At 36.9% G+C, this 10,680-nt stretch overlaps 1 protein-coding gene across 4 annotated transcripts in view; it reads right to left on the reverse strand.

The window, feature by feature from the left end:
- The window catches only part of Csde1 (cold shock domain containing E1, RNA-binding), a 41,102-nt gene that overhangs the window by 14,278 nt on the left and 16,144 nt on the right, over positions 1-10,680 (reverse strand). For 2 of the 4 annotated variants that reach the window (XM_005389010.2, XM_005389011.2), the window contains 8 exons: positions 7,095-7,293; positions 6,061-6,170; positions 5,569-5,661; positions 4,860-4,957; positions 2,373-2,454; positions 1,787-1,915; positions 1,565-1,690; positions 1,151-1,363 (listed from right to left, as the gene is read on the reverse strand). In XM_005389010.2, the coding sequence (XP_005389067.1) occupies positions 1,151-1,363; positions 1,565-1,690; positions 1,787-1,915; positions 2,373-2,454; positions 4,860-4,957; positions 5,569-5,661; positions 6,061-6,170; positions 7,095-7,293 (1,050 nt within the window). Of the gene's footprint in view, positions 1-1,150; positions 1,364-1,564; positions 1,691-1,786; positions 1,916-2,372; positions 2,455-4,859; positions 4,958-5,568; positions 5,662-6,060; positions 6,171-7,094; positions 7,294-9,630; positions 9,775-10,680 lie in introns of all 4 variants that reach the window. The other 2 variants (XM_005389008.2, XM_005389009.2) reach the window with 2 other exon arrangements.

A 10,680-nucleotide genomic window follows, 5' to 3' on the forward strand; every position in this document is an offset into this window, starting at 1 on the left:
AAAAAAAAAAAAAAAAAACTGAGAAGTTGGAGCTGGGCATGTGGCACACACCTGTAATCCCAGCACTCAGGAGGCTGAGGTAGGAGGATTGTTGTGAGTTCAAGGCCAGCCTGGGTTATAAAGTGAGCTCAAGGCCAGCTTGAACTACATAGTAAGACCCTGTCTCAAAAAAAAGCCTTAGAAGTTGGTAACAATGGTCAACTCATTCTATGAGTTTTAAGCACAGGAGAAACTTAAGAGTTAGGTCTAAAAAAGAAAATAGAAAACCTTTTGTGGTTTTCTCCTTTTTACTAAATTATTAACTCTGGGCATTATAGCTGCAGTACCTGGAACACTCAAATTTTACTGAAGCAACACAATTATCAACACTGCAACAGTACATATTGCACATTTACTATTGCAGAGGTGATTATTCTGTACTAGCTTTGAGTGAGACCTAAACAATATTCTGGCACTTAATCCTTGCCAAGTCCTGTGGCAACCAAGCTATATACTCCCTACTACAAATGAAAACTTCCTGCTTGAGTTTTATTTCTTCTTTTAAGTCACAAGTTCAAATCTTGAAACTAAGTTAGAAGCACACACTTTTAAGTGTTAAATGAGATTAGTTACCCAAAATCAAAGGTTAAAAAGTGTGAAGAAGTTTAAAATTTCACTCAATGTACCTGGTTTCAATGACAACACTGAGATGTACTGTAGATGGAATGAACCCAAACAGAACTAAACATAAATTATGCCCGAGAAGGTCAATTCACAAAAATCTGAGTTTGTAAAACACGTTTCTAAAATAAATGTGGCACATGTCACTCTTGGACATACCCATTATCTTAGGAAACAGTTTTGGAAAATCTACTTGTTACAACAATGGGTCTCAATGTTTAAGCGTCAGAGACTCAGACTCTCAAAACACCTTAGCAATCATCCTGCCCAGGTTTTCCTTCTAAGACTTTTCCACATATTTCCGAGATAAATGGCAGAGGCAGATGTCACCCCAAACTTGCTCAAATGTCTGTGGTTCTTAATTACTTTAACAAGGTAACTTCCCAACATGGTAATTACACTTGTAAGAACTTTAATTCAGTAGTACAAACTTGAACGTAACACTATTCCCTCCGCATTATATACAGGTCCAATAATACTGAACGCTTACCATTTCTCTAGCTTCATTAGTGAACTGAAATGTATTTGATAGAACTTCTATATTGGTTGCTCGTTCTAATTTGTCACGTCGGTCTGTTGAAATATTAAACCTAACATGGTCACCTTCAAGCAGGGTCACCTTAGATTTTGTATCTTTATCTCCAAAAGGAAGTTCTTTAGGAATCACAAAATCAACTTTGATTCGTCCCGGCAGTGGGTCATTCTGATGAGAAGGAAAAAGTATTTTAGGTGGAGTTATCTCATCATTCCTAGTTCTAAGCCAAAAAAGACAAACACATAGAGCAAACCCACGTTATTTATAATATAGTTCCCTGAAGGAAAAGAAAGGTGCTGACAACATTAAGTTCAATTTCAAAGTTTCATGTTCTTGGGGGCTGGGGATATAGTCAGTGGTACAACTTACCTGGTTTTTACTGGGTACTTTTGGGATAACTTTGGTTACAGTTCCTTCAAAATGTTCAATGCTGATATCTTCAAAAATGACTGTTCCTTGAGGCAATAATCTGACATCTGTTGCAACTTCTTTACCCTAAATCAGAAGGGGATGGTGTAAAAAATTTTAGGTCTTTCATAAAATGTAATCCACTATCAAAAGGCCAGAGAACAAGTGAGCTGACTATCTTACATTTCTGTCCTTGATTGTGAATTCCACATCATCTCCAGGCTGCAAGGTTTCCAGGTCACCTTTAAACTCACTGTAGTGGAAGAATATCTCTTTTACCACATCGCCTCTTTCAATAAAGCCAAATGCCTCCTAAAGCAAAGCAAACAAAAACCAAACAGAAAACCCAAAAATATTATTACTACTTGGTATAAATACATGATCACAACTTAAAATCAGTAAGCCCTTTCATAACACTATACTACTGTTAAAATAACAACCTGTTAGTCTAATATTATCAATGAGAGGACCCTCCCCTTTGTTTTTTGAGACAGAGTCTATCTAGTTCAGACTGGCCTTGAACTCATAGCAATCCTCTTGCCTCAGCCTCCTGAGTGCTGGGATTACAGGTGTGTACCACCAGGCCCAGCTCAAGACACCTATTTTCCAGAACACCAACTGAATTAGCAACCAAGGAATTTTAAGAGATTTGTTTCAAAGTGAATGGTGAAGTATTTTTTAAAACAGAAAAAGGAAAACAGGGAGCTTCAATGTGAGGTATAAAATGTAAAGCAGTCAAAAGCAAATTTTCAAATTTGCTGACACTTACCTTCATGGCACAAACTACCCCCTGACAGCGGGCTTGTTTCTTTTTCAACAGCATAATGTTACGAGCACTTACAGCACCAGTACTAAAAAAGAGCAATGAAAGGGAAATAAAAGTGTTAAAAATACATTGGCTTAGGTATATATTTAGAAAAACTAGTTTTTATAGCTACAGAAATCATGACAGCCCTAAAAACAAGTGTAAGACTTATGATATCCAATTCTTTTTATGCTGCTTCACATGCAAAGGACTTCCTGAAGCTCCCTAATCTTCTAAATTTAGCATATTTTTCTCTTGAAGTGTTGCTTTTTTTTAAATAAAATCACTTCACGTATGATGTTTTAACTCTTTTCTATTCCAACAAAACGGAAATAGACACAAATTGAAAACTATCTGGAACAATAAAATTTTAGAGAGGTTACTGAATAAGACATCTGAATAAATACTGTATTATGTGCTGTCAACTGAGGTACTAGTGGTAAGATGAATTTTAAGATATGCCTGTTATCAACAAGTGCTAAATTTAGTGGCTTTCACATTATTTTTAACTAAACAGCTACAAAGGAAAATGGGAGTAAATACAGCACTTCTACATTTTAGAAGAATTCCCTATGCTTTAAAAAATGACATTCATCCCCAGTGGAGAAATTAACCCAGTTGAGAAATCACATGTTGCTATACTGCCTCAATCTCTGAACAGGTGCCATGTAAACATACCATACACAGACTATGTAATATACAACAGTACTCTTAATACACTTTTTAAGAGCTTTAGACCTAGAAATTATTCTCCTTAATTCTTCACAAATAAATGGTAATCCAGTTTTCCTTTTTATTTAAAAATTTGGACTAACATAAAAATCCTCAGTTTTTTGTAACTTACTACAGTGATTTAAAAGCTGTACAAATTTAACCAAGTAACAGTGAGAATTTATACTTCATTTTATAGATGAAGAAACTTACCAGGTAAAGCTATTAAGAACTATATAAGACAGTATTTAACATAAATGCTTGGCACATAACAAGAACGTAATGAACGTTAAATAAAGCCCTTTCAGTGGCTCCCTCCCCAAACTCAAGATTTACCTGTTTTTTGGATTTCAGATTAAATTGAGACCTTCAGACCAGAACTAGGTTTCTTTCCACCCTTGCAAGAGGGATAATTCAAGGCAAAAAATTTCTGTACATACTCTTGGAATTTCCCTTCCATATACTGTTGAAGAGTGCAACCTAGCACTTTTTCCAACTTCCTATCTTTAAGTTCCTTCTCTGCTTGCACCTCTTATCTCTACTTCTAAAATAAAAACATTTACTCCTGGGTTTGCTTAATTATACTTTCCTTAAATGCTTACGTAAATGAATTCTACAGCTATATTTCCTGGCCATCACTAGTGTCTTAAGTTTCAGTGCTACATGTGTAATTGTCTATGCAGGTAGGTATACCACAATCCTTTAAACTCTTAATTGCTAGAACAAGTATAATTCTCCTCCCACTCTGAGGACGTTTTCCTGTATCTCATTCGTCTATCATCTGTCCAGCAGGCCTGGCCAGGCCAGGCCAGGAAAAAAAGTATTTGAGGATCTCCTCAATTCTAACTTTCACTTCTGCATCCTACAACCACTCGCCTGTGTTTGGTTTTAACCTTTCATGTTAACTCTCACATCATCACTTTGAGTCTAGAGCATCCATTCCTACTCTCTAAAGCCTACTATTTACAAAAGCTAAAGCCTACCATCTCTAAAGCCTACCACTTCCAAAAATCTAAATCATTTATACTCTTCCAGTTTGAAATAACGTCAAAAGATTCCTGATCATGGTAGAATGCTCAAACTTCCTGCAATCCAATCAATTCAATCTAAGTTGTTTTTAATTTTTTAAATAAATTTAAACAGAGTTAAATTTGAGTTAACTCTCAACTATGTCCCCAAATATGCTATGGTACTTCCTCTACCTATAATGCCTTTCTTATCTCGCTACTGACTTCATATTGCTCCCTCAAAAGTTGACCTCAAATAATATTGCTTTTTCCAAGTCTTCACTGACCTCTGTAAAAGTTGTCTGTCAACTCTGATCACGTTTTAATTGTCTCTTTATTCTGATACCCTATACAGTGCCTGTCACAGAACATTCAGACTGTTTAAAGACTCAGCTTATGACTAAAAAGTGTAAGAGGTCAAGAAAACAATGTAAGTTTATGTATTAATTCATTTAAATATCTTTCTTTCATTTTTTGCAGGGCTAGTGATCAAACCCAGGGCCTCACAAACGTCAGGCAAGCCCACTACCAGAGCTAAACTCCTAGTTTCACCTTACTATTATTTTTTTAATAGGGTCTTGCTATGTAAGTTAGGCTGGCCTCAATTCTCATTATCCTATCCCAGCCTACTGAGTGCTGGGATTAGATTATGTACCACCATGCTCAGCTTACTGTACTCAATGTAAAAATAACAAAGCATTACTTAGATAGAAACATTATGAAAAGAACTTACTGTTTATTGTTATCAATTACAAAGTTTATTTTATCTCCGGTTTCCAGCTGAACATTCCCTTCAACATCTTCAGGGGTGTAAGTCAGGTAAAATACTTCCTGTGAATTAATAAGTTATTATTACTATCCTGGCAAGAGGTGTATTTACTGTATACTGTGAGTTACTTACTTAAAATACTTCTTATACTGGCATTTTAAAGCCAAATTTCTTAAAATTATATGCTTTACGACAAGTTGTTTTACTCAAATAAACACACTTTCCCCTCCATAGTGCTGATGACTTCTGGGAGTCCACAGCTGAGCAGCAATCCAACTTTAAAAAGCTTGCACACAGAAGCATTTGCCCAGAGACTATAGTTACATTTCAAAAAGACAATTTTTTATGTAAGGCATTCCAAACAAAAAAGCTGCAGTTAGTGCTTAAAATGAACCAGAAAAAAATCCCCCCCCCCCCCCCCCAAAGTGATTAAAAGGAGCATTTTACCTTAATGTTCTAACTAAGGTCACACTTGGGCAAGCTAAGACACTTGGAAGTCCTATGGATTTTTTCTTTTTAAATTTTTTGATTATGCTGCACTTGAAGCCTCTTAGAAACCAAATTTACAACTGATTTTAGCAACTAGCTTACGTTTTCTACTTTGAATTTTTAAGTACGCTTATAGATCACATGGTGGATCAGGCAAAGGTTTAAGAAAAATACACAAGTTTACCCCATTACGTTCGTAGCATACACTCCCTGTTGGACTCTGACCGGGGGCAGCTGGAGATTTACTCTCTAAGTTGTGAGGAACAGCGCACACAACCTACCAGTCAAAAAAAAAAAAATTTCCATTGCTAATCATTTCAGGAGCAGCACTGTGCAATATAAACTGAATTTTAATCCTCTATACTATACACAGGGATGCATTTTAATATGATCCACAAGAGGATGTCATGCTGCCAAGTTTCAAACTTACAGTACGTAAATTGACTGTAAGTATAAATATAGGGTTATATATAAAACCCAGACAGAGACTTGACCATTATTTTATTTCAGGTCAAGAAATGCCAGTGCTTCTGATATAATTTTAAAATAGTATTCTTTATATACTACAGCTCTCTTGCGTGCAAACTGAGGAGATGGGGGAGAATCTTCCTTTTCTAATGTGAAAGATATGCAAATACAGGGCCCTAAGAAAATATAAAACATCGAAATTACTAACTTGTCCATTTATTCGTTCTTCAGGGTGGATTTCTGGTTTTATCTTCACTAGTTTAATAGCAATTGGTTTGCCAGTCCGCCGGTCAGATGATACTTCGAATTCAACGTCATCTTAAAAAAAAAAAAAAAGTGTTATTTTTATTGGACTAACGTTTGCAAAACAAAACCTCACTTTCAAGCTCTACTTAAGGAAGTACCAAAGCAGCCTCATACCAGCAGTTCTCGTTTAATACCTGGACCAGCAGCAGCACATTGCCAGGGAACTGACCAGAGGCCACCCTGCCACTCCCTAAAGACCCAGGAAGACAGACGCTCATGAAAAAGTATAGCACTCGTGCTTCTATAGAAGGTTCAGGTTCCCCTGACACACACTGCCCTTTCTCAACCACTTCCAGGCATAGAATTAAATCTTAGTTTTCATGACATTTACACATAGTACAAATGAGGCTAAAAAAAGATCATGACGATTTTTTTAACATCTTTGTACTTTAGATCCTTTTCTGTAAAATGAGAATGATTCCCAACAAACAAGATTGCTATGAGGATTAACCAAAATAATGCTCAACACCACACATCTAGAACACTTGGTATACCAAATATGGTACTTCTGTTAGTTGTTGTTCTGAGACCTTTCTCCGAAGTTTTTTAAATCTCATGATTTCAGGTCATTTTATTTCAGTTCTTTTTGAGACAAGGCTTCGCTATATAGCCCATGCAGGTCTCGAATTTGCAGCAATCTTTCTGCCTCAGGCTCCCAAGTGCTGGATTACTGGCATGCATCACTATGCCTGGCAATTTTAGTCCTTTAACTCTTCCACCATCTACTATAAAAATATTTTGGTATCTTTTACTCAACTATGCTTTCATCCCTCAAAAAAGACACCACCATGACAGAAATTAGGATTCTACGTACTTCAGTAATTGATACGGCTAAAATGCCAAAACTTACACTTTTTTGACTTAAGATTTTTCCTGAAAAGCATTCTCATGAACAAGTTGACAGCCAAGAGGAATTTAGAAGAACTGATAGATTACCTCCTACTTTTAAATCCTGCAGGTTGCCATTATATTGTGAACAGTGGAAGAAAAGTCTAGCTTGACGTTCTGAACACTGAATAAATCCGTAAGAGGTCAGCAGTTTCTCAATAACCCCAGTTTCACGAAGTGCTGCTGAAGTACCATTGGGGTACCCATTATGTCCATTGTTGTGGAGAAGGTTTGGATCAAAGCTCATCTGTTTTAAAAGGAAAATGAACTCAATACATATAGTGATCTGTACAGTATTTCCACAGCATATTAAATCTGATGAATAAATCACTAATTCTTCATCATAAAACAGCAAAGAAAAAGGTAAAATACATATAGGGAAGACTATGGGCTTTTATTAAATATCAATTTAGTTAATAAAACACTTTCAAAGGAAACAATCTATATTATTTTAGCAAACTACATCCTTGTTAATGGCAGGATATTCACTTACCAGACAAAAAAAATTTCTGAAGTTTACCACTATTACCATTTTTGGTTTTAGGAGACAGGGTCTCACCGTGTAGTACAGTCTGGCCTCAGACTCATGGTGATCCTCCCACCTCAGCCTCTTACGTGCTGGGATTACAGGCATGTGCCACCATACCCAGCCTTGAAGTTGCTAAGGTAAAGCAACTGTATTAGTAAAAGCTGCCTTTAGGTTAAATCTGTTGTCTTTTTTAAGACAGTGTGTTGCTATGTAGTTCAGGATGGATGGCCTTGAACTCACTATGTAGTCCAGGATGGTCTCAAACTTATGGCAATCCTCCTGCCTCAGCCTCTCGAGTGCTGGGATTGCAGGCATGCGCCACCACACTTAGCTAGATTTATTTTAAGTAACTAAAACAACTGTAGAAAAAAAATTACTAATGTTCAAGAGATGGCAATCCAAAATTACCAAGACACTTCCTTAAGATATTTTTTTAACAACTACTTTGGAACTTAAAATAGACATGTTCATACTATTTGGCGAACCGTGCATGTTGAAGGCATATTTAAAGTTAGTAGGGATTAACGGCACAAAACTAAATTTCTATGCCATACTTCACACTAGAAAGTTTTGGAGTCAGGGCCGGGGATACAGCTCAGAGGCACAAATGCTGCCCGGCAAGCGCAAGGTCCAGAGTTCGATTCTGGGTACCAAAAAAGCAAAACAAAAAAAAAGAGAAAGTTTTGGAGTACGTGTTTAGGTCCTTTCAAAGGCAATCCAAAATAGTGAGTTAAGGGGCTGGGGATTTAGCTCAGCGGCAAAAGCGCCTGCCTGGCAAGCGCAAGGTTGTGAGTTCGGTTCCCGGTACCGGAGAAACCACCCCCCCCCAAAAAAAATAGTGAGTTAAAAAATTTCTAAGACAACAATCCAAAACAGCAAAAGCTCTTCAATTCTAATAATGTTCAATCATTTACACAGCTGTATTTAAAGAAACCTTTTCACCTGTAAAGAACTCTTTACTTCTCAGGTAATGGTAAATCTGTATTGTATTTTTATGAACAATTCTATGATCAGGTAAAGTAAAACTAAAGAAAAAAGCATTAAATGCAATGCAATGGAATATGTTAATGTTCATCATATACTACCATACTACCTTGGATGTTTCATTCTATCTTAATTTAATGACGCCACAGAAGTGAATTATAAGTTAAATGAAACATAAAAGAGAACAAGATCCCTAACAAGGGCTATGTGTATGAAATTTACTACAGTAGCATCTCCAAATCTTTACAACTGCTTTCAAATCTTTGCATTGAAAATTAGACTTATAAGCATTTTTCATTTAGGTAAAATGTTGAGCCCTATTAATAAAAATGATACATATTCATTAGGAAAAAATAACCAAAATTGAGGCCAGACATGGTGGCAAATGCCTGTAATCTCAGGACTCAGGAGGCTGACGCAGGACTGCTGCAAGCCCAAGGCCAGCTTGGGCTACAAAGTGAGTTCAAGGCCAGCCTGAACTGCATAGTGAGACCCTGTCTCAAAAAGACAAAGACACACACACACACCGAAACTGTAGAAAGATAAACCAAAGTATCAGTAGTTAAAATAGCAGATGGGATGGTTACAAATGCAAACTAAGGCTACTGCACCTCAAAGTGGTTAGTCTTAATTCCTTCATGCTAGTTAGCCACTGTTATTTCTGACATATTTTCAATCAGTTTTCACAAAAGCCATGAAAATGTGGTATCATGTCATTGCCACTTTACCACAGGGGAAACAGAATACAGAGGTTAACTGACTTGCTAAAATCAAACAGTACAAACTGAGGTTTACTCTCACAGTATGGCGTCTAAACCAGGGCTTCTCAAAATTAAATTTCCCAGCTCTCTGGTTAAAATACAAAACACATTCAGCAGCGACCGTGTTTGAGATGTCTCCTGACACACGTTGAACAGCAACATCCTTAACTACAAAAGTTCTCTCTTAAGATTGCAGGTGAAGAACTGTTTTGAGAAGTTAGAAGCGAGTCTGCAGGTCACTTCAGTCAGCCTAAAAACATGCTTGTAACACATTGCCAAACAAGCTAAGATCAGTGCTTTCCTGACTTACAGATCTCTGATACGTGGGGGTCTTCTTTTGTTTTTTAGTCCCGGATGAGGTAGATGAAGATAAAGATAAAGAAAGTGAAGGAGGGGCTGCAGGAGGGGGATGAGGCTCTGATGACAGAGTAAATGCGTGCTCCATCTCAAACAGCTGTGGTAATATACATAGCATGATGTTTATAACTATAAGTAACATACATATGACATTCAACCTTTATGCTTTTTTAAATTAGGTTTGCTTACAGCACAATATAGTTCATTTAATCAAATTTCTATTCCACAGGAAATGCATCACATTAATATTATAGAGTCAAACTGAAATGTTCAAAGCTCTTAAAACAATCCCTGTTCCATGTTATCTAGAAATTTTAAAACGTAAGGGCTAGGCATTGTGGCGCACACCTTTAATCCCAGCACTCCAGAGGCTGAAGCAAGAGGCTGAGGCAGGAGGATCGCTGCAAGTTTGACGCCGGCCTGGGCTACAAAATGAGCTCAAGGCCAGCCTGAACTGCACAGTGAGATCCTGTCCAAAAATATAAAAATAAAAATAAAAAAATTATAAGGAATCCCTGGTGGTTGCTGGAGAGCAACTATTCAGCCCAATCTCCTCCTAATGTCCAGTAACTTTAAGTAGAATTCTCAATCACTGGTCTCCATAAAGTACAATATAAACAGATAATCCAAGTGTATAAAAATATTGGAACTACTTTTTTGACCTAGAAATAAAAATTGCCCTTTGTATTTTTACTTGTATTTACAGTACAGACATCACTAAGTTGCTATGTCAGATGAAACATGCCTCATATTATTTCAGGAATTTTCAGGAAAAACTGGAGACCTCCCATAATAGTGAAGCCCTCACTAACTGAATTGTTCTTAACATATTATAGCTTATGCCCAACTGGACTGATATACATATTTAGTTATCTAGCTCAACTGAACTACCGTCATGAATAGACAAATGGTTGAAAAATATTTCTGCAAAACCTTAGACAGAAGATGAACCGGGCATGGTAGTGCAAGCCTGCAATCCTAGCACTCAGGAGGCTGAGGCAGG

The sequence above is a fragment of the Chinchilla lanigera genome, unplaced genomic scaffold (genome assembly GCF_000276665.1).
Source record: "Chinchilla lanigera isolate Chin_1 unplaced genomic scaffold, ChiLan1.0 scaffold00034, whole genome shotgun sequence".
NCBI classification, from domain to species: domain Eukaryota; kingdom Metazoa; phylum Chordata; class Mammalia; order Rodentia; family Chinchillidae; genus Chinchilla; species Chinchilla lanigera.